This window comes from Lonchura striata, chromosome 19 (assembly GCF_050655825.1).
Source record: "Lonchura striata isolate lonStrDom1 chromosome 19, ASM5065582v1, whole genome shotgun sequence".
NCBI classification, from domain to species: domain Eukaryota; kingdom Metazoa; phylum Chordata; class Aves; order Passeriformes; family Estrildidae; genus Lonchura; species Lonchura striata.
Window position 1 is genome coordinate 4,764,483 of NC_140721.1, and position 20,990 is coordinate 4,785,472.

Here is a 20,990-nt window from a genome sequence, read left to right on the forward strand (position 1 = left end):
AGCGGCCGCGCTTCCGCTTCCTGCGGGATGGAGGCGCCGCTGCCGCTGCTGCTGCCGCTGCTGGCGGCGGCGCTGGGCGCGGCGGGGCGCGCCGAGCCCGGGCCCGTCACCTGCGGCTCCGTGGTGAAGCTGCTGAACGTGCGGCACAACGTGCGGCTGCACTCGCACGATGTGCGCTACGGCTCCGGTAAGCGGGCCCCACCCCACCGCGCGTACCCGCGGCGGGCTGAGCTGGCTCTGACGGTGGATCTCCCTCCTCCGCAGGCAGCGGGCAGCAGTCGGTGACCGGGGTGTCGGCGGCGGATGACGGGAACAGCTACTGGCGGGTGCGGGGCCGCACGGCCGCCGTGTGCCGGCGGGGCACGCCGGTGCGCTGCGGGCAGGCCATCCGCCTCACGCACCTGGGCACCGGCCGCAACCTGCACAGCCACCGCTTCAGCTCGCCGCTCTCCGGGAACCAGGTACCGCCCAGGGTCACCAGCCGCGCTCCCCGGGCTCGGTGTCTTTCCCTGGGCAGGACGGGGCCCGCCTTGTCGCTCTGAGTCCCGGCTGGGTTGTCCCTGTCCCTGCTCATCCCGCCTGGGTTATCTTCATCCCTCATATTACTGCCAGTCCCACCTTCTTGCCCAGTCAGTCTCCTAGGTTCCCCCAAACAGATGCCCCATATGTCTACTAGCATTTCCTAATTCCTGGCCCTAGATGTGTCCCTCATATCCCCACCGGTCTCACCTTGGTCCCCATTTCAGAGTGGGTCTCTCCTTAGGCTCTCCCTACCAGCACTGCCTTGTTCCCTGGTCCCAGCTGGGTCCCTGCAAGTCCCACCTTGTTACCCACTCCCTCCCAACTCCCCAGTGCTTTACCAGCTCCTGAATCCCAACCACCCCACTCCCTCCCAACTCCCCAGTGCCTTACCAGCTCCTGAATCCCAACCACCCCACTCCCTCCCAACTCCCCAGTGCCTTACCAGCTCCTGAATCCCAGCCAGACCCTCAAAGTCCTAACAGAGCCTCAGTCACAACCAGATCCCTCTGCCCACCTCAACCCTCTCCTTTCTTCATCCTGGCTGAAATGAGCTGTTCTTCACCCCCAGGAGGTGAGTGCATTCGGGGAGGCCGGCGAGGGGGACTACCTGGACGACTGGACAGTGGTGTGCAGCGGGACCTACTGGGTACGGGACGATGAGGTGCGCTTCCAGCATGCCTCCACCGATGTCTTCCTCTCGGTGACCGGGGAGCAGTACGGCCGGCCCATCCACGGGCAGAAGGAGGTGCACGGCATGGCCACCTCCAGCCAGAATAACTACTGGAAGGTGATGGAGGGCATCTTCATGCAGCCCAGCGAGGCCTTCCAAATGGAGCAGTATCACGCCGAGTTGTGAGGGACAGACAGACAGACTGATGCGGAGTTTGTGGGCGCTGCCCTGCTGTGTTTGGGACTGCTGAGCCCACGGAATGGCTCCTGTCCCCACCCTGGGACTGACACACACCACTGACACAGGGCCCTGGCACATGCAGATCGCGATGTCCTGAATTCAATGTGGAGCAGATTCCATTGCCCCAAATCTGACACTGAACAGGCCCCAGCATCCAGACCTAACCCAAAGCAGCTCCCAACATCCTAAAACCACTACAAAGCAGATCCCAGTGTCCAGACCTGACCCACAACAGAGCTCAGCATTCTGGATCAGCACAAAGCAGGTCCAAACATCTCAAAAGTAGCACAAAGCCAAGCCCAACAGACCTGACCCAAAACAAATTCCCAAACTCCCACCCTGTCTCTTTGCAGCCCGCTCTGTCCAAGGACCTGCCCCTTAAAGGACTGCTGTCCCTGGGAGTTGTACCCCTTGCTGTACCCCAAACTGCCCCTCATGCCCTGCAAGGACCTGGGGCCATAAAAGTGCTGAACTCTGCCCTGTGGTGTGGCTGTTTGTGTGGGGGAAGCAGGGAACCTCTGGCACTGGAGGCCAGACCTGGTGTCATCTGCACTTGCCCCATCCTGATGCTGCCCCTGATGTCACCCACTTACCCCATCTCAGTGCCAGACCAGGTGTCACCCCCCCTGCTCCTCACTCCATTTCAGTGCTGTGTCACCCCCCTCACTCCATCCCAGTGTCAAATCTGGTGTCACTCCTGTCCCTATCTATCCCTAGTGTTACTCCTCATCTGGTGTCATCTGTCTCCCCATCCCGGTGTCCCCATGTCAGTGCTGCCCTGGTGTCACCCCCTGTCCCCATCCTGGTATCCTCGTGCCAGTGCCGTTGTGGTGTCCCCACTGTCTCATACCGGTGCCGCCGTAGTGCAATCCTGTCCCCATCCTGGTGTCCCACTGTTCCCAGGCAGGTGTGGTCCTGCTGTCCCCCTGTCCCCATGCCGGTGTCCCTCCATCCCCATCCTGGTGTCCCCCGTCCTGGTGTCAGTGTCCCCATGCCGGTGTTCATGTCCCCACACCGGTGTCCCCCGTCCTGGTGTCTGTGTCCCCATGCCGGTGTCCATGTCCCCATCCTGGTGTCAGTGTCCCCATGCCGGTGTTCATGTCCCCACACCGGTGTCCCCATGCCGGTGTCCGTGTCCCCATGCCAGTGTCCGTGTCCCCATGCTGGTGTCCGTATCCCCATGCCGGTGTCAATGTCCCCATGCTGGTGTCCCTCTGTCCCCATCCTAGTGTCCGTGTCCCCATGCCAGTGCCCAGTGTCCTATGCCGGTGTCCATGTCCCCATGCCGGTGTCCGTGTCCCCATGCCGGTGTCCATGTCCCATCCCGGTGCCCGGTGTCCCCATGCCGGTGCCTGGTGTCCTGTACCGGTGCCCTGTGTCCCCATGCCGGTGTCCATGTCCCCATCCCGGTGTCTGTGTCCCCATGCCAGTGTCCATGTCCCCATGCCGGTGTCCGTGTCCCGTGCCGGTGCCCGGTGCCCGTGTCCCGTGCCGGTGCCCGGTGTCCCTGCCGGTGCCCGGTGCCCGTGTCCCGTTTGGCGCGGCCCCGGCGGGGCGCTGCGCGGTCCCCGGGCAGGCGCCGCTGGCCCCGCCCCGTCCCGCCCCTCCCAGCGGCCACTCGGGGTGCGCGGGCGGCCCACGGGCGGCGGGGCCGGGCCGGGCCGGGCCGGGCCGGGGTCTCCGCGGGGCCGGGGCCCGCAGCGGGGCCGTGCCCGCCATGCCGCCGCCGCTGCCCGCCGCGCTGCTGGGCGCCGTGCTGATCGCGCTGCTCGCCGGGCTGCTGGCGCGGTCGGGGCCTGGCGGCTCTGGGGGCGCGGGGGCTGCGGCCGGGCGGGGCCGGGGGCGGCGGGGCTGGGAGGAGCTCGCCAGGGCCGAGGGGAGCCCCGAGGGGCTGGCAGTGCGGGGTGCGGGTGTGCTGGGGGCCCGCGGGAGATTTTGGGGTGGTTGGGGGAATGTCAGGGGTGCGGGGGGATGAGGGGGAGGTGTTGGGGGTCTGGGAGGAGGGAAGCAGAGGGTAAGAGGGACAAAGAGGGCTTAGGGGGGTGTCAGGACTTTGGGGGGCTCACAGGGATGGGAGACAGGTGTGGAGGGGAGCCTGCAGGGGATTGGGGAGTTGTAGAGCTTGGTGTCAGAGGCTTGGGGGCTTGCCAAAGTTCAGAGGAGCTCACAGGGGTGGGCACAGGGTGCCAGGGGGGTGTGGAGGCCTCTGGTCTTGGGAGAGGGCTGTCAGGGATTGTTGGGGGTGATCCTGCAGGGTCTCTTCCTCACCATGAGTCCATGTGAGCTCCTATCGAGGTGTGGGTGCTGCAGCTGGTGCTCAAAGGACAAAGACCGTCCCTAGACCCCAACCCCAATGGAGAAGCTGACCCTAGCCTTCCCCCTGTTCCCACAGATGGCTGGCATGTCGCCTGGCTGTCACCTGGTGCCGGCAGAAGCTTCATGCAGAGCTGAAGATTGGCTCCTTTGGCTTCTTCTGGGCCCAGAACATCAGCCTCAAGTTCCAGCGGGAGCAGCAGACTGTGGTGGGTACCTGCTCAAAGGGTGGTCGCTGGCAGACAAGGCAGGGAGGGTGATTGCTGTCACTTCCAGGCTGGCAGCAAATCCATGGAGCCACTCTCCTGGTGAGCACCCCCATGTCTGGTGCCAGGCTGTTCCTCCCATGGCCAGACTTGGGGGTTTGGCTGCTCCTTGTGTGATCCCAGACACCGAGAGTGGAGTGAGAATGTTGAGATGAGCATCACAAGGCAGAGCCAAGTTGTTTCTTCTCTGACCCACCTGTGTGTCCTTACAGGAGATCGACAACATCTGGATCTCCAGCAAGCTGAGCCGGGAGCTGCCGTACGTGCCCCCACCCCAGCTCCCTGCCTGCTCCCTTTGGGGGTCTGGCTCACCCCTCGCCCTGCTTGCCATCCTGCTGCCTTTACACCTTTCCGCCATCCTTGTTGCCCTGTGGTCAGCTCTGTGAGGGAGTGACCCACGCTTGGAGGTGACAGTGTCTTGTGGGTGCCCTTGTGCTGGTCCTGCACGTCCCTGGGGTAGGGGAAATCCCTGGTGACAGGGCCAGGTGTGCCAAGTGCGAGCTCTTGTCAGAGCTGCCTGTGCTGTTGCTCCCCAGGCGCTACTTTGAGCTGTGTTTTGGCGAGGTGCGAATCCGCACAGATCTCCAGAAAGGCCCTGCGTTCCAGCCATCTGTCCCAGAGGCTCCCAGAGAAGCTGATGGAAATGAAAGCAGGACAGACCTGACCCTTAAACCCTCCCTTCTGAAGCTCCTTAGCCAGGTGAGGCACTGGCTTGGTGAGAGGCTGCTGTGGGCTGCTCTCCTGTCTGATATCCCTCACAGCAGCACCTTCTCCCCAGCTCTTTTCCATCCACATGGATTCCATCAACATCATGGTTCTGCACGTGGCCACCTCAGAGTCCCTCTGGCACATCCAGGCCAGCCAGACACGTCTCCTCCTGAATGGCAATGGGAAGAGGTAAAGCTGTGCTCGTACCCCTGTTTGCTTCCAGGGTGGGGAAGCTCCTCTGACCCCAGCCTTGTGTCTCTCCTCTCTCTGTCCCGCTCAGCAGCATCCCATGTCACCTGTGGTGTGACACATTAACCTCCTCTGAGGCTGGCCTGATTCCTTTTCCTGTCACAGGAAGCTTGAGTTGTGTGTTCTCTAAATAATGTGGTATGCATGGAGTTAGGGAATGCACAGCTTTTGGAAGCACTTGGAACAGGGACCTGGGGGTCCCTGTGTCCCACAGGAAAGAGGGCAGGAACTTGTTTTGGCAGCAGCAAGACCCACATCCTCCTCCTGTTCTCTGCTCTCCCCAGCCTGACGTGCGAGGTGAGCCTGACAAAGGTGAACAGCAAAGTCCTCCGGAGCAGCCAGCTGGTGAGTGCTGGAGGAGGGAGAAATTCCACACTTTGAACCTGGGCACTGGTTCTCTGGGACACACTGAGGACCTGTCCCAGGGTGTCCCTGAGGCTGGGTGATGCTGCCAGGTGCTGGGCTCTGTGCTGTGCCCAGCTCTCCACCTGCAGCACGCACTGGGAGGGCACTGTGTGACTCCCTGTGTGCTCCCTGCTGTGTCCCCTGTGCACAGGACGACACGTGCCTGGCAGAGCTGGCCCTGGCACTCTCGCTCTCCCTGGAGATCAGCAGCAAGCGGCGGCTGGTGGGTGTCCGGCTCTGCGTCCGCACGCTGCAGGCAGAGCTGCACGAGGGGCTTTTCTGCAGCCCCCTCCTGCAGCACGTCACTGCTGGGGCCCAGCACAGCAGCGTGGAGGAAGAGCCCAGCACAGGTCAGGACAAGGAAAGGGACAAGCTCTGGGCAGGGCAGAGGCTGGTGGCCCCCATAGTTGCACTGGAGCCAGAGGGATTTGGCTGTGGGATCACTCCCTCCTGCTCCCAAGTGTGGGGGTTTGGACAAGTCTTTCCCCTCTCTGTCCTTCTCCAGGCCCAGGGGAGCCCTCGAAATCCCTGTCTGTGCTGAGCAGGGACACCCTGAAGCTCATCCCCAGGAGGGTGGAGATGAAGCTGGAGAACACCAGCATGGTGCTGTCCATGAACAGCCAGAAGAGGTGAGAGCCAGGCTGTCCGAGTCCAAAGTAATGCTGGGGACATGGACCTAGGGACAGCTGTGCCATTCCCTTCTCGTCCTTTGGCTCTGCTACACTGCAGAGCGAGTCCTAGAGCCCACTCCAGTGGGAAGGACTGAGCTGGGCCTGGGGATGGGCTCTTGGGGAGGAAGGAAGCACGTGAGCTGGTTCTCCAGTAGGACAGCTGACAGGATCCTCAGGCAATGGGATGAGAGCACTGGGCTGTACTGCAGCTGGGCTGCTGTGTTTGTCCATGCCAGCATGCTGGTCAGCTGGTGATGAGAGGCAGGGAGATGGAGGACATGACAGTGCAGTTCCCTCCTGGCAGTGACTCCCTGTGTCTTCCAGGCACCTCACCTGGAGCCTGAAGCTGCTGCAGTTGCTATATCAGCGTGAAGAGGAGCAAATCCCATTGCGCAACTTCACGCCCACCTCAGACCTGGACCAAATGAGTGTAGACCTCCAGCTAGAAGGCAAGTAGCCAGGAAAGCACGGATGAGACAGGGCTACCATCACTGCCCTCTGCCACCCCTCATTTGTCCTCCTCTGTCCCCACAGATGGCCTTCTCCTGTCCCAGAGCCGCCAGCGCATCGTGTGCCTCAACTCCCTGAAGACCAGTGTGCAGGTGAGCGAGCGCTGGGCACACTCTGTCCCCTGGGGGTGGCTGGTTTGGCTCCTGGCATGAGTTTTTTGCCACCTGGCCCTTTCCCTGCTCTAGGTCACAGCCATTGACCTCTCGGCTGCTGTGCTGCTCAACACCTGCATCATCCACTACCGTCACCAAGAGTTTTCGCACTGGCTGGGCCTGTTGGCACAGGAGTACAGGTGCCGGGCGGTGCCTGTCCCCAGCCAAGGGCACAAGGGAAGGTAAACTTGGCCTCAGTGCAGCTGCTGGTATCACAGCTTGTTTCCTCTTGATGGCCACGCTCTGGCATGGTGCCTGGGCACTCAGCACCTTATCTGTGCACCACCTGTGGGATGGGGAGGCTGGTCAGGAGGTGATCAGGGAGCCCCTGCAGAGAGGACATCCCTCTGGGTCTGCTCCCTGCCAGGCTCTGTGGCACACAGCTCCCAGTAACAGCCCATCCCTGCTTGTCCTGTGCAGGAGCTATCCCCAAATCCTAGCACCCATCATCCTGTGTGCCTCGCTGTCCAACGTCAATGTGTCTGTGCAGCTTGGGGACACGCCACCCTTCGCCTTGGGCTTCAACTCCATCTCTGCAGGTACAGGCTGGATCAGGGAGGTGCTGGGCTCTTCTTAGGATCTGCCAGAGAGGCAGCAGGATGGGAATGGAGAGGGTTGTGCTGCCGCTGTGCTGCCCGTGTGTGTGTGCGTGGCCGGGGGCTGTGGGTCCCTGCCTGGTTGTGTCTGGGGTGCCCATGTTTGGGTAACCCTTGCCTGCGCTTCCCCCCTCCTCTGTGCCCACAGACTACCAGCACCTGCGGCCACAGAGTGTGCACCAGCGAGCGGTGCTGGCCGTGGACCACCTGTGCTGGCGAGTGGGCAATGACTCCCACATCCAGCGTGCCCCACATCCCCCCAACATGCATGTGTGGGGAGAAGCCCTCATCCTCGACTCCTTCAATCTTCAGGTGAGGGGCAAGCCAAGGGACCAAGGGTTGGCTTTCAGTCTCAGACTCCATATGGGTGGCACAGGGATATGTGGTGGTACAGAGATGTCCTGCAGCCTGAGAATGATCATCCTGTTTGTCCTGCAGGGCAGCTACAACCAGCCCCTGGGCATGTCCAGTGCCCAGTCGGATACGCTCTTCCTGGATTGCACCATCCGGGGGCTGCAAGTGGAGTCATCTGACACCTGCACTGAGTGCCTGGCCAGGGTCCTGCCCCTGTTCTGCTTGCAGCCTAGTGGGGCTGAACTTACCAAGCAGCCACCTTCTGCTTCCACTGAGCCCTGGGGGCTGCTCTGGAAGGTGGATCTGAAGGTGGAGGATGTGAACCTTTTTACACTCTCGGCCGTAGTGGGTAAGTAGCATCCAAGCTGTTCCCAGGTGGCTGTCCTGGAATAACCCTGCAGTCAGAGCAACCTGGCACGTTGTAGTGTGCCTCTGTGCCTCCAGCACTAACATGCTGTCTCTCCAGGTGCCCTGGAGCTGCGGCTGGACACGCTGACTGTGTTGGGAAGTGCTGAGAGCTGCACGCTCAGCGTTCAGGGCATGGTGCTGGCCTTGGTGAAGAGCATCACTGAGAAGATGCAGCCGTGCTGCAAAGCTCCTGCCATCCCCAACCCAGTGGCCAGCCTCTCTGTGCTCTCTGTCACCTACCACAGCAGCATCCGCTCCCTGGAGGTCGGTTTGGCTGTTGGGCCACTGCTTTGTCCTGTTCTGGGGATAAATGGGGCAGGGGGAGGACTGGATGGCATGAAAGGTGTTGGGGGGAGGACGGGGCTGTGCTGTGCTGGCCCTGGCAGTGATGTGGTGCCTGCTCACTCTCTCTGGTGCAGGTGCAGTGCGGCGAGGGGCTGGCAGTGCTGTGGAGCCCACCTGACCACATGCACTTGTACCATCACACCCTGGGCACCCTGCAGTGCCACGAAGCCTTGCGGAGCGCCCTCGGCTACAGGACGCTTCCCTCCCTGCCCCCAGAGAGCCCCATGTCCCACCCAGCCACCCCTAGTGGGTCACCGGGGCCCTTCCAGCCAAAAGGGGCCCCTCCCAAAAGACTCCTGTCGCTGTCCCTGGAGCTGAGCTCTGCCAAGATCACAGCCTTTGTCTCTGAGGCCAACTACATCAGCCTGGCTGCGGAACGGACCTCGGTCAGCTGGCATGGCGGTGCCCTGCACGGCTACTGCCCTGAGCTGGCCGCCGGCTTCGATGGACACAGCATTTTCAGCTTCAAGGAGGTGGAGGTGAAGCTGCTGCCAGAGCTGGAGGAGGTCGTCCGGCACCGCGACGCCTTCCCCGCCCTGCGCACCCTCCGCAACCGCGGCTGGGCCTTCTCCTTCGCCAGCGTGACCATCGAGTTCCCCTACCAGTACGACTTCTCCCGCACGCTGGACGCTGCCGTGGGCGTGCAGAAGTGGCTGAAGGGCCTGCACCGGCCTGGGCGCCCCGCCAGCACGGCCCTGCCCCCCGACCTCCTGCTCAAAGTCACCCACTTCTCCTGGGTCTTCCTGGATGACGTCTTTGAGGTCAAGCTGCGAGACAACTACGAGCTGATGAAGGACGAGAGCAAGGAGAGCGCCAAGCGCCTGCAGCTGCTGGACGCCAAGGTGGCTGCGCTGCGCAAGCAGCACGGGGAGCTGCTGCCTGCCCGCAAGATCGAGGAGCTCTACGCCTCCCTGGAGAAGAAGAACATCGAGATCTACATCCAGCGCTCGCGGCGCCTCTACGCCAACACGCCCATGCGGAGGGCCCTCCTCACCTGGACCCTGGCCCACCTGGAGCTGGTGGCCATGGCTGATGAGTCCTTCCATGGCACGGAGCGTGTGTTGGAGCAGATGAGGGACATGGATGATGTCAGCCCGTTCCCCCCAGAGGGTCTGGAGATGGTCACCCAGTGGTGCCGCATGATGAAGGGCACAGTTGGCAGCTTCTTTGGTGAGTTGTTTTGTGGGAGGGTGCCCTTGGAAGACAGCACGATGGCTGTGTGGCCTGGGCTGGCACCACGTGGTGTGTAACCAGGGATTTTTGGAGGTTCAAAGGGAGTGGGAAGGAAGCGGAGATGTGACAGGACGATGGCTCCTACTATGGCCCAGAGTGGGGCATGCCTGTCTCTTTGCTGCGCCACCCCTCAGCCCTTCCTCCACCCGCAGTGCGGATCCGTGACTACCCGCGGTACCTGTTTGAGATCCGGAACTGGCAGCTCTCCGGCCGGCTGATCGGAGCCGAGCAGTGCGGCCAGGCCTGCTCCCGGCGCCGCCAGGTCCTGAAGCTGGGGCTGCCCTGGGGCGATGCCACGGTGGAGAGGAACATGCCGCCCTTGAAGTTCTACCATGACTTTCACTGTAAGGCCTGGAGCAATGGAGGGGCTCTGTGGTGGGGTAGGGACAGGGCAAATGGCTGAGCCAACTTGTTTGTCCCCAGCTGTGATCTCCCAGTACACCATCGTGTGGGGGCCCTGCTGGGACCCAGCCTGGACCCTGATCGGCCAGTGTGTGGATCTCCTCACCAAAGCCTCAGAAGACCCCAGTGCCCCATTGCCCTGGTGGGACAAGAGCCGCCTTCTCTTCCACGGAGACTGGCACATGGACATTGAACAGGCCAACCTACACCAGCTGGCCACCGAGGTGGGTGCTACTGGACTGGGGAACAACAGGGTGTGGGGTCAGCTCACACCTCCTCTCCTCACACCTGCCCTTGCAGGATCCCTACAACACCACAGAGAACATGCATTGGGAGTGGAGCCAACTCTCCTTCCACTGGAAGCCCGGGCAGTTTGTCTTCAAGGGCAACCTGGATATCAATGTCCGGACAGCCTCCAAGTGAGTGTGGGGCCATGAGCATGGGGGACCCTCACCAGTGCTGGGGGGTGACTGGGATCTTTTTCTGCATTTAGATATGACGACTGCTGCTTCCTGCACCTGCCTGACCTGTGCATGACGCTGGACCTGCAGTGGCTGTGCCATGGGAACCCCCACGACCACCATGGCGTGGTGCTGCGCTCCCCTGAATTCCTGCCCGAGGTGCCAGTGGGGCAGCAGTATGACTCTTACCGTGCCTTTCGCTCCGAGAACCTCAACCTCTCCATCCGGATGGACCTGACACAACCCAGTAAAGGTGGCTGACAGCGTCCTGGGGATCCCCTGGGGACAAAGGGGCATAAGGCAGGGCATGCTGGTTGTGGGTTGGGTCCTGACCCTACGGTGCTGGCTGATGGTGGGTATATATATTCTCAGAGTACTCCCAGCCCCGGATCCTGCTCTACAGCAGCACCCTCCGCTGGATGCAGAACTTTTGGGCCACGTGGACCAGCGTGACACGGCCCATCTGCCGTGGGAAGCTCTTCAACAACATGAAACCCAGCAAGAAGAAGCTGGGGCAGCATTACAAGCAGTTGTCCTATACTGCCCTCTTCCCCCGGCTGCAGGTAGTTCCCAGAGCTGGGAATCTGGTGTTTCCTCCCTGCTCTGCCTCTGCTGGACTCTCAGCTCCTGCTCTCTGCTCCCTCTCAGGTGCATTACTGGGCCTCCTTTGCCCAGCAGCGGGGGATCCAGGTGGAGTGCTGTCAGGGACACATCTTCACTCGGGGCACACAGCGGCTCATCCCACAAGGTGAGTGGGAATCCTGCCAGGAGCACTTCCCAGCACAGCAGGGCCCTGGCTGACCCCTGTCCCTGTCCCCCAGCCGGCACGGTGATGCGGCGCCTCATTTCGGAGTGGAGCATCACGCAGATGGTGAGTGACCTGAGCCAGGTCACCGTGCACCTCATGGCCTCCACTTGTGACGAGAGCGCTGACCACCAGCTCGACACCCTGGTGAAGAAAACTCACCTGCTGAGCCTGTCCTCCCTCACCTACCAGCGGCACAGCAACCGCACGGCTGAGGAGGTACCACTGCAAACAGGGCACAGCAGCTTGTGCTGGCCTGGTGGCAACCCCAGGACAAGGGGATGTTGGTTGTTGGATGCAATGGGGAATGGGGAAGGGATTTGGGCTGGGGAAGAGAGAGAACTTCAGGTCCTCCAATCTACCAAGCACCTGACTTTGTGCCCATGCTGTGGTCTGGGCTCCAGTCCCCATGCTCTGCCTGAAGGGCTGGCAGGGCTCCTAGTCCCAATGCATGAGGCCACTGGGCAGGGCCAGGAGTAGCTTTGCTGTGCTGAGGCACTGACCCTTTGTGCCCAGGAGCTGCCCCTGCGTGATGGGGACGATGGTTTCCACACGCATCAGCTGCACTTGGTGGACCTGCGGGCATCCTGGACCACCACAAACCGGGACATCGCCTTCGGCCTCTACGACGGCTACAAGAAAGCGGCTGTGCTCAAGCGTAACCTGTCCACCGAGGCCCTGAAGGGGCTGAAGATCGACACACAGCTGCAGGCCAAGAAGCTGAAGCGGGGCCCACTCTCTGCTCACTCCATCCCTGCCAGAGTGACCGCTCCCATCACCAGTGGCCGTCCTGAGAGAGCCTCCTCAGGGGGTGAGCACAGCAGGGAGGGGAGCAAGGAGAAGCCCACAGCTCAAAGCTGTGCCTGTTTTCATTCTGTACATTTGTGACATCCCCCCACAGCTTTGCATTGACCTTTCTCCTTCTCCAGGGGCCTACATGCTGCAGAAGCTCATTGAGGAGACGGACAAATTTGTGGTTTTCACAGAAGAGGAGTCGGGGGCCAGCGAGCAGCTCTGCGGCATCGCTGCCTGCCAGACTGACGACATCTACAACCGCAACTGCCTCATCGAGCTGGTGAACTGCCAGGTACCTGCCTGTCCCCACAGCCTGGCTGTGGCAGGGGCTGTGCTGCGCCAGAAAGGTCCATCAGACCCCTGGGGTCTCTCCCCCCACAGATGGTTCTGCGTGGTGCAGAGACGGAGGGCTGTGTGATCGTGTCGGCTGCGAAGGCACAGCTGCTGCAGTGCCAGCACCACCCTGCCTGGTACGGGGACACTCTGAAGCAGAAGACATCCTGGACATGTTTGCTGGATGGCATGCAGTACTTTGCCACGACAGAGAGCAGCCCCTCCGAGGGGGAGCATGGCCAGCTCTGGCTGGAGGTGAGCATGTGGTGGGTGAGCTATGTAGGGGACAGGCAGTGCTGTCACTGCCCTGGCCAAGCCAGGGACAATGGGGACAGCCAGCAGTGCCTCCTTGCTTCCCCAGGTGAAAAATATTGAGGAGCATCGTCAGCGGAGCCTGGACTCGGTGCAGGAGCTGATGGAGAGCGGGCAGGCAGTGGGGGGCATGGTCAGCACCACCACAGGTACTGCCCACAGCCCTGGCTGCTGTGCCTACCCCAGTCCCACTCGGGTGTCACCCCAAGGCTGGCAGAGCTGAGAGTACCTGTCCTGTCCCTGTGTGGCTCCAGGAGGTGGCTGATGCTCCCAGCCCTGACACGGCAGTCTGACTGTGGTTCCTCTGCCTGTTCCCAGACTGGAATCAGCCCTCGGAAGCCCAGCAGACCCAGCAGGTGCAGAGGATTATCTCTCGCTGCAGCTGCCGCATGTACTACATCAGCTACAGCCACGACATCGACCCCGAGCTGGCCACGCAGATAAAACCCCCTGAGACCCCTGCCAACCAGGAGAAGGAGGATCTGCTGAAGAAGCAGGAGGGTGGGTGCAGCCAGGCAGTGTGCTGTGGGGGACAGAGCTCTGGGCTGACCCATGGCTAACTCCAGGGGTGTTTCCTTTTGGCCCTGCTTGGGTCAGAGGGCTGCATACAGGAGGGGTTCCCAACACATTTCTGGCCATGCTGAGGCCCCACTTGCCCTTTGTGTCCCTGCAGGAGCTGTGGACACCTTCACCCTGATCCACCACGACCTGGAGATCTCCACCAACCCCGCACAGTATGCCATGATCCTCGACATAGTCAACAACCTGCTGCTGCACGTGGAGCCCAAACGCAAGGTACCCACGGGGCTCCAGGTGTGTGTGCCACGCACTGCACCCAGGCAGTCCTAACCTTGCCCCGTTCCTGTGTCCAGGAGCACAGTGAGAAGAAGCAGCGGGTGCGTTTCCAGCTGGAAATATCCAGCAACCCTGAGGAGCAGCGCAGCAGTATCCTACACCTGCAAGAGGCTGTGAGGCAGCACGTGGCCCAGATCCGGCAGCTGGAGAAGCAGATGTACTCCAACATGAAGGTGGGCCCACATCCCTGGCTCCCTGGGATCCCCACTCTAGGGCAGAGGGTGCTGAGGGTTGTCTGTCCTTCAGTCCTTGAAGGATGACAGCAAAAACGAGGTCCTGCTCGACCTGAACCACCGGCTGCAGCAGCAGCTGAGCCAGGAAAAAGCTGACCTGCAGCTGGAGAGTGAGGAGCTGAACATACTGATCAGGTAGGACAAGGAGGAATGGCTTCAAACTGAGACTAGGTTTGGATTGGATATTAGGGAGAAATTCATCCCAGTGAGGCGCTGGCACAGGTTGCCCAGAGAAGCTGTGGCTGCCTCATCCCTGGAAGTATTCAAGGATAGGCTGGATGGGGCTTGGAGCAACCTGTGACAGTGGGAGGTGTCCAACCCAAACCATTCTGATTCTGTGATTCCAGCCTTCCCCAGCGTTGTGTCCCCCTTACTGTAGGACTCCCATATCCCAGCTCTCTCCTCTGTGCTGTAGGTGCTTCAAGGACTTCCAGCTGCAGCGAGCCAACAAGATGGAGCTGCGAAAGCAGCCGGAGGATGTGAGCGTGGCACGGAGGACTGAGTTCTACTTTGCCCAGGCACGCTGGCGCCTGACAGAGGAGGATGGGCAGCTGGGCATTGCTGAGCTGGAGCTCCAGCGCTTCCTCTACAGCAAGGTGTGGAGTTGGACAGTGCCCACAGCCCCTAAGCTGGGGACGGGGACATTGGGAGCTGATGGCTTTGTCTGCACAGGTCAACAAGTCTGATGACACGGCCGAGCATCTGCTGGAACTGGGCTGGGTGACCATGAACAACCTGCTGCCCAATGCTGTCTACAAGGCAAGTGGCAGCTGGGGGAGTAGCTCTGCAGCTTGGGGACCCATGCATGGCATGAGCAGAGTGGCCTGTCCTCACCCCAGCCACTCGTCCTCTTCCCTGCAGGTGGTGCTGCGTCCCCAGAGCTCCTGCCAGTCTGGCCGGCAGCTAGCCCTGAGGATTTTCAGCAAGGTCCGGCCTCCTGTGGGAGGCATCTCCATCAAGGAGCATTTTGAGGTGCCAGGGCTGGGCCGGGAGGTGCCAGGGTCTCTGTGGGGCACAGGCAGTGTGTGCCTGGCTCTCACATATCACTTTCCCACAGGTGAACGTGGTGCCTCTCACCATTCAGCTCACCCACCAGTTCTTCCACAGAATGATGGGTTTCTTCTTCCCTGGCCGTAATGTGGAGGAGGAGGAGGTGGGGGATGAGGAAGATAAGTCCAAGCTGGTGACAACAGGTGAGAGGCTTGTAATCATCCTCCTCTCTAGATGTCCTTGGAGCAGCTCTGGCTGCGTGTCCAGGATTATGTTTGTGGGCAGCTGCTGTCCAGCCGTGAGTTGAGGAACAGGGATTTGTGGTCTCCCCTGTGGTCAGGGAGGTGGTGGGAGGGTTGGGGTCGTGGCTAACCCCTGGCTGGACACCACCAGCACCTCACACCCTGTTTGCCCCAGGGATCCCCGTGGTGAAGCCGCGGCAGCTGATCGGGGCCGATGACTCGCTGGGCTCAGGGAAGGGAGTTGCTCAGGGACTGAACCGGACATCAGGGGTCAGAAGATCGTTCCGAAAAGCACCTGAGGTACCTCGTGCTGCTGTGAGGGGGGAATCTGCGAGAGCCCTGCTGTGGTGCCAGTCTGTTTTCCTTAGCTGCAAGGCTGGGTAGCCATGTCCTCCAACACTTCCCTCCCACGCTTGTCTGCTTTCTCCTGCTCCCTCCCACCATGAGGATTTGCATCCTTTACAGCCAGGCGCCTGCACGCTTATGTGATCCCTGTATCTCATTTTTCCAGCACCATGCCAGGGCAGCTCTCACCTCTCCCTGATGAAGCAATGCTGTGGCCTAGTGCCCGGCTGTCCCTTCCCTGCTGGTTCCTGGCTGTGTCCCTTCTCCTTCCCTTGTGCTCATGGCTTCTGCTTTGTCCCCAGCATCCCGTGGATGACATCGACAAGATGAAGGAGCGTGCAGCCATGAACAACTCCTTCATCTACATCAAGATCCCGCAGGTGCCACTCTGTGTCAGCTACAAGGTGTGGGACCAGTGGGACAGGGCATGCTTGGGGTGGTGTGGGCCATTGTCCCCACACTGCCTGACACCTCTGTCACACAGGGGGAGAAGAACAGCGTGGACTGGGGTGACCTGAACCTGGTGCTGCCATGCCTGGAGTACCACAACAACACATGGACGTGGCTGGACTTTGCCATGGCGGTGAAGAGGGACAGCCGCAAAGCCTTGGTGGCACAGGTACGTGGGACCACATCCCTCTTCCCACTCCGCAGGCTGCCAGAGCTGCTCTGCCCAGGATGGAGATGGCAACCCCAGAGTGGGTGGCACATTCCCCAGCGTGGGAAGCAGCTGCACTGGCTCAGCAGCTCAGGCTGTCACCCAGGGTGTGGCCGTGGGGAGTTGCTGAGCCCCCTGACTCCCGGGGCAGGTGATCAAGGAGAAGCTGCGCCTGAAGCCGGCGGCAGGCGCAGAGGCCCGGGGGAAACTGGAGAACAAATCTGATGGGACCATCCAGCAGCAGGAGGAGGACGAGAAGGCTCGATTGCTCATTGGGCTGAGCGTGGGCGAGAAGAACCCCAGCAAGAAGTCGATCTTCGGCAGGCGCAAATGACGGCAGCACCCGGCAGGCCGGGAAGGGACTTGGGGTGCTCCTTGGGGGGGCACCCCGAAGGCAAAGGGGGGGCTGCACTGCTCAGTGGTCCCCAAGGAGGGCTCAGCCACGTGCAGGCCTTCAGTAGCCCCGTTGTTGTGGGGCAGGCGTGGAGCAGCACGGGGATGCGGGACACAGGGTGCTCCGGGGCAGCTTTGTGGGGTACAGACCCCTCGTGCCAAGGGTCCCTGCGAGCTTCCCCCATCCCTGCTGTGCGGGTGCTGGGCCCAGCCCCTGGGCCTGGTGAAGCATCAGGATCTCTCCAGGCTGGGAAAAAGGGGAACTGAGAGAGTTTAACTGAAGAGTTTTTAATTTGGAACAGGCTTAGGCCAGTGGCTTGTTTCTTGCCTCACCCGCAGTGCTGGGCTCAGCACCAATCTCCGTCTCAGCCCGGCAGCCCCCCATCCTTGGGGGCTTCTCCCCTTGCCCTTCCCCAGCAGATGCTCAAGGCACCCCTGGGCTCAGCCTGTGCACTTACCCCTCTGCAGTGTTCTCCGTGAGCCCAGGGCCAAGCCCCGGCTCAGCAGGGACTGCAGGCACCCGTCAGGGCTGCGGCGCATGGGGTGCAGAGAAGGGAAGGTTGAAGGGGGAGCCCCAGGGTGTGTAATGAGGGGGTCCCGCAGAGGGGCTGGCATCAGTCACGGGTGGGTGAACAACCCCCAGGTGTGCAGTGGGGGCCCCGAATGGGGGGGATCGGTCACGGGTGGGGGTCGCCGTGCAAGGGGCAGCCCCGCCGCCGAGCCCCGGGGCGGGGGGTGGTCGCGGCGGGCGGGGCGGGGCGAGGCGGCGGGGTTATGTAAGGCGGCGATTACCGGGGACCGGGCCCGGGGCGCGGCCGGCCGGCGCCGCGATGGGAGCGACGAGCAGCGGCCCCGGCTCGACCCCGGCTCCGGTGCGGCCCCCCCAGGTGCGTGCGGCGGCATCAGCCCCGGGGCTCCCCCTGGGCACCTCCCGCCCCGGGATCCCCTCGCTGACGCTGTCCCCGGTTCCGCAGGGCCGCGCCGTGGGGTCGTGGGTGCGGGCGCTGTTGAGCCGAGCAGGGTCGGTGCCGGTATCGGTACCGGTGCCGGGGCTCGCCTTGGCCCCGCGGGGCCCCGCCGAAGAGCCGCCGCTGCCCGGGTGGCCGCTGCCGCAGCTCGTCTCGTTGTTCCTGCCGGAGTTCCCCGTCCGCCCCTCCGCCCGCCAGCAGCAGCTCAAGGTGCCGTCCCGGCCCCCCCCCCCTCCGAACGGGGTCCCGCTGCATCCGAACGGGATCCCCGGTCGTCCTCCCCCGGGCGCGTCCTGCCCGTGCATCCCGCCCTGGCAGTCCCGGGCGCCCTAACGGGTCCCCTCGCACCCTGCTCGTCCTACCGGGGTTCCTGCACGTCTCTACCGGGGTCCCCCAGAGCCCTGAGCATCCTCCCGCGCCGTCCGTGCATCCCGTGCCGCCATCCCGGCATCGCCGACTGCCTTACCGAGCTCCCCTCGCACGCTCTGCCGGGTGCCTGCGCATCCTACCGGCGTCCCCGGCCGTTCCGCCGGGTACCTTCTATCGCCGCCGCCGCCGGATACCCGTGTCGGGTCTCGTTGTGTTCTACCGGGGTTCCTCTGCACCCCACCGGAGCGTGGCATCCCACCGAGGTCCCGCGTGTACCCCCGGGGGACCTGTGCATTCTGTCAAAATCCACCGCTGCCACCTTGGGGTCCCCGTGTCCCAGTCTCCCGTGTCCTTTGTGCCCCATACTGGGTCCCCGTGAATCCTGCTGGGGTTTCTGTTGGGTCCTCCAGGTCCCCATGTGTCCCCAGCATCTGCTCTGGGTGCTCTGTGCCCCTCACCTTATCCCATGCAGGACCCCAGCCTGAGCAACCCAAATCCATCTCCATGGCGTGCTCAGACCCTGCTCCTCTCCTCAGATCCTGGGCTTCGTGGCCAAAGGCTCCTTCGGGACCATCCTCAAAGTGCTGGACTGTGGGAGGGAGAAGGTCTGCGCCGTGAAGGTGGGTGCTGGCTCCTAGGGCCCATGGGTGCCCCCATCTGCCCTTGTCCCCCCACTTGACAGTGCCTCACCCACCCCAGGTTGTGCCCAAAGTGGAGGTGCTGCGCCGTGACACCCTCAAACAGTGCAAAGAAGAAGTCAGCATCCAGGTGAGGGGGGACCCAGGAGGGACCCCAGCCCATGAAGGGGTTTGGGGTGGCCACGGGGACACCAGGAGGCCGTGGGAGCTGCGGATGGAAGGTGGCAGAAGCGGGGTCCCCAGCCCCGGGGGCCGCTCACTCTGTTGTGCTTTTGTGTCCCCAGAGACAGGTCAGGCACCCGTTTGTCCACGGGCTGGGGGACAGCTGGCAGGGCCAGCGCCACCTCTTCATCAGTGAGTGACCATCTGCCCGCGGGCTCGGCCCGGCCCCCCTGCCCGCGCACGTGTCCCCGCCGCCCGCACACGTGTCCCCGCACACGCTCCCCCCGCCGCCCCGGGGCGATCCGGGAGCTTTGGCTGCCGCCTCCCGGCTCCCATCTCCCGGCTCCCACCCCGCACCCACCGCGGGACACGGATGGGGACAAGCCACAGCGGGGCAGGGACCAGTGTGGGGGTGAACCGAGCACCCCAGCGCTGGTGCCTGCCCGGCCCGGATGGTGCGTCACCTCGGCCCCTGCAGTTTGTGTGTGCCCCGTGCCTGTGTGGCACCTCCAGGACCACGTCACTTTGGTACCTCATGTGGTCCCAGGTGTTTGTGTGTTCCCAGTGCCCACAGGGCTCTGGTGCTGATGTCACCCTGCTACTTGCATGTTCCCATGCCACCTTACTCATGCCTGTGTCCCCTCAGTATGTAACCTGGTGCCCATACTGCCCTGGTGCCTGTGCCACCTTCTCAGCGCTTCCACCACCTCGGTGCATGGCCGCAGTGATCCCTCTGCACCTCTGTGCCCATGCCACCCCAGTGTCCCTCGTGCCAGCCAAGCCATCAGTTAGGCATTTTCACCTGTCCCCGCAGTGTGCACCTACTGCAGCACTGGGGACCTGCACGCGCTGTGGCGCACCGCCGGCTGCTTGGCCGAGGCCACTGTCCGCCTGTTCGCCGCCGAGTTGGTGCTGGTGCTGGGTGAGTGACCCTCCATGCTGGGGACAGCCACCAGTGTCCCCACCAGCAGAGACCTACAGGCAAGGGTCAGCCACTGCCAGGGGAAGCAGTGGGCACTGTGCTGGGAGGGGACGCATGGCACTGATGGCTCTGTTTTGTCCCCAGTGTACCTCCACGACCTGGGCATCATGCACAGAGACATCAAGGTGGGTGGCAGCGGGGCTGGGGGCTGGAGGATGGGGTGGGGGGGGTCTCTGAACCCCCAGCATGGAGAGGCCACTTCAGTGCCTGTCTCATTTCAGATGGAGAATATCCTCCTGGATGAGAGAGGTAAGAGCCTGGTGGCACTGCCTTGGGGACACCCCATCCGTGGGGACACCCTGTCAATGGGGACACCCTCTCTACGGGTCCCCACGTAGTGTCTGGCCCCACAGGGCACCTCAAGCTCACTGATTTCGGCCTCTCCCGGTACCTGCAGTGGGGTGAGCGAGCTCACACAATCTGTGGCACCCTGCAATACATGGGTAAGGGGGGCTGTGCTGGGGGGCTGTGCTGGGGTGCAGAGACCCCCAGGTGCTCAGCCAGTCTCCCCACAGCCCCAGAGGTGCTGAGTGGGGGGCCCTACAGCCATGCAGCTGACTGGTGGTCCTTGGGAGTCCTGCTCTTTGCTCTGGCCAGTGGGGAGGTAAGTACCACAGGGTGGGGGGACAGGGACACCTCAGGGAGACCCTGAATTCACTCTATGCTCCCCCAGTTCCCTGTGGCTCCAGCTGGGGACCATGTGGCCATGCTGGAACGTGTCAAACAGAGCAGCTATGAGAGCCCACCCCAGTTCAGCCCTGAGCTAGCCCGGCTGCTTGCTGAGGTAACCCTCCTGCGTGGATTTTGGGGTCCCACTGGGCCCTGGGCTGGATGTTGAGGTTTCCCTTCTCACCGTCCTCTCTCTGCCCGCAGCTGCTGTGCCACAACCCCCTGTACCGTCTGCGCTACCTCCACCACTTTCAGGGCCACCCCTTCTTCCGCGGGGTGGCTTTCGACGCTGACCTGCTGCAGAAGGACCCGGTGGTGGTGGCAGTGGCCCCGCGACCCCCCGAGCAGCCTCCACCCGACCCCGCCACTTTCGCCGACTTTGACTACGAACTCGCCGCCTCCCCGGACCGGCCCTGGCCTGGCTGAGCCACCACGGCTGGGACCCTCGGCATCGCTCAGGGACATCCCCCTACCCCGGCAGCGGGTCGGACCCTGCTGGGCCGGGTCCCCCAAGGGGTTACCCGGGTACCCCCCGATCTCATCCACGGGTACCTCAACTCTGTACCTCTCCCCGCGGGAGCAATAAACCCGAGAGCCGCTGGCACTGGTGCCCTGACTCGTGCTGGGGAAAGCGGGACCACCGGAGCGGAGGCGCGGGGCTGGACCCCCTCCCTCGGGGCGGGTTTGGGGCAGGTCTGGGGGGACGTGTGGGATGGTTTCCCCCGGGGGCAGGCGA

At 62.8% G+C, this 20,990-nt stretch overlaps 3 protein-coding genes across 6 annotated transcripts; all 3 read left to right on the plus strand.

Annotated features, from left to right (window-relative positions):
* The first annotated feature begins 15 nt into the window (after positions 1 to 15).
* SDF2 (stromal cell derived factor 2) lies at positions 16 to 1,909 on the plus strand. The gene is made up of 3 exons (XM_021550895.3): positions 16 to 187; positions 265 to 461; positions 1,091 to 1,909. Exons 1-3 carry the CDS (start codon positions 28 to 30, stop codon positions 1,376 to 1,378), a joined length of 645 nt encoding a protein of 214 aa, XP_021406570.1. The 5' UTR covers positions 16 to 27; the 3' UTR covers positions 1,379 to 1,909.
* A 1,163-nt stretch (positions 1,910 to 3,072) lies between these two features.
* Positions 3,073 to 16,769, plus strand: BLTP2 (bridge-like lipid transfer protein family member 2). 2 transcript variants are annotated; one of them, XM_077787515.2, is made up of 39 exons: positions 3,073 to 3,220; positions 3,825 to 3,954; positions 4,224 to 4,270; positions 4,548 to 4,710; positions 4,790 to 4,908; positions 5,253 to 5,313; positions 5,525 to 5,723; positions 5,879 to 6,002; positions 6,369 to 6,493; positions 6,579 to 6,646; positions 6,740 to 6,888; positions 7,127 to 7,245; positions 7,451 to 7,614; positions 7,741 to 8,005; positions 8,123 to 8,328; positions 8,484 to 9,579; positions 9,795 to 9,986; positions 10,066 to 10,268; positions 10,345 to 10,463; positions 10,538 to 10,758; positions 10,878 to 11,068; positions 11,154 to 11,253; positions 11,327 to 11,529; positions 11,827 to 12,121; positions 12,240 to 12,397; positions 12,487 to 12,693; positions 12,800 to 12,899; positions 13,069 to 13,251; positions 13,424 to 13,545; positions 13,623 to 13,778; positions 13,852 to 13,973; positions 14,254 to 14,434; positions 14,511 to 14,597; positions 14,700 to 14,810; positions 14,896 to 15,031; positions 15,246 to 15,370; positions 15,718 to 15,819; positions 15,900 to 16,034; positions 16,225 to 16,769. In XM_077787515.2, exons 1-39 carry the CDS (start codon positions 3,150 to 3,152, stop codon positions 16,405 to 16,407), a joined length of 6,738 nt encoding a protein of 2,245 aa, XP_077643641.1. In that variant the 5' UTR covers positions 3,073 to 3,149; the 3' UTR covers positions 16,408 to 16,769. The 2 variants fall into 2 exon arrangements, 1 of the variants encoding a protein (XP_077643641.1); XR_014949565.1 differs by lacking the exons at positions 13,852 to 13,973; positions 14,700 to 14,810; positions 14,896 to 15,031; ... (2 more) ...; positions 15,900 to 16,034; positions 16,225 to 16,769.
* A 436-nt stretch (positions 16,770 to 17,205) lies between these two features.
* Positions 17,206 to 20,858, plus strand: RSKR (ribosomal protein S6 kinase related). 3 transcript variants are annotated; one of them, XM_085557375.1, is made up of 12 exons: positions 17,206 to 17,353; positions 17,441 to 17,644; positions 18,340 to 18,423; positions 18,503 to 18,571; positions 18,726 to 18,795; positions 19,418 to 19,525; positions 19,670 to 19,710; positions 19,807 to 19,834; positions 19,939 to 20,028; positions 20,101 to 20,189; positions 20,259 to 20,369; positions 20,459 to 20,858. In XM_085557375.1, exons 1-12 carry the CDS (start codon positions 17,297 to 17,299, stop codon positions 20,678 to 20,680), a joined length of 1,173 nt encoding a protein of 390 aa, XP_085413501.1. In that variant the 5' UTR covers positions 17,206 to 17,296; the 3' UTR covers positions 20,681 to 20,858. The 3 variants fall into 3 exon arrangements, with proteins under 3 accessions (XP_085413501.1, XP_085413502.1, XP_077643773.1); XM_085557376.1 differs by having other exon boundaries at positions 19,790 to 19,886; positions 19,924 to 20,028; positions 20,459 to 20,854; XM_077787647.2 differs by having other exon boundaries at positions 17,214 to 17,644.
* Positions 20,859 to 20,990: the final 132 nt, after the last annotated feature.

Bases quoted from the DNA above. Each gene is read 5' to 3' on its own strand.
- SDF2 (XM_021550895.3), top strand. From the start codon at position 28: ATGGAGGCGCCGCTGCCGCTGCTGCTGCCGCTGCTGGCGGCGGCGCTG. The intron at 188-264 runs GTAAGCGGGCCC...CCTCCTCCGCAG, and splicing joins CGATGTGCGCTACGGCTCCG to GCAGCGGGCAGCAGTCGGTG. The intron at 462-1,090 runs GTACCGCCCAGG...CTTCACCCCCAG, and splicing joins CGCCGCTCTCCGGGAACCAG to GAGGTGAGTGCATTCGGGGA.
- BLTP2 (XM_077787515.2), top strand. From the start codon at position 3,150: ATGCCGCCGCCGCTGCCCGCCGCGCTGCTGGGCGCCGTGCTGATCGCG. The intron at 10,269-10,344 runs GTGGGTGCTACT...CTGCCCTTGCAG, and splicing joins TACACCAGCTGGCCACCGAG to GATCCCTACAACACCACAGA. The intron at 15,371-15,717 runs GTACCTCGTGCT...CTTTGTCCCCAG, and splicing joins CGTTCCGAAAAGCACCTGAG to CATCCCGTGGATGACATCGA.
- RSKR (XM_077787647.2), top strand. From the start codon at position 17,297: ATGGGAGCGACGAGCAGCGGCCCCGGCTCGACCCCGGCTCCGGTGCGG. The intron at 18,572-18,725 runs GTGAGGGGGGAC...TTGTGTCCCCAG, and splicing joins AAGAAGAAGTCAGCATCCAG to AGACAGGTCAGGCACCCGTT. The intron at 19,526-19,669 runs GTGAGTGACCCT...TTTTGTCCCCAG, and splicing joins CGAGTTGGTGCTGGTGCTGG to TGTACCTCCACGACCTGGGC.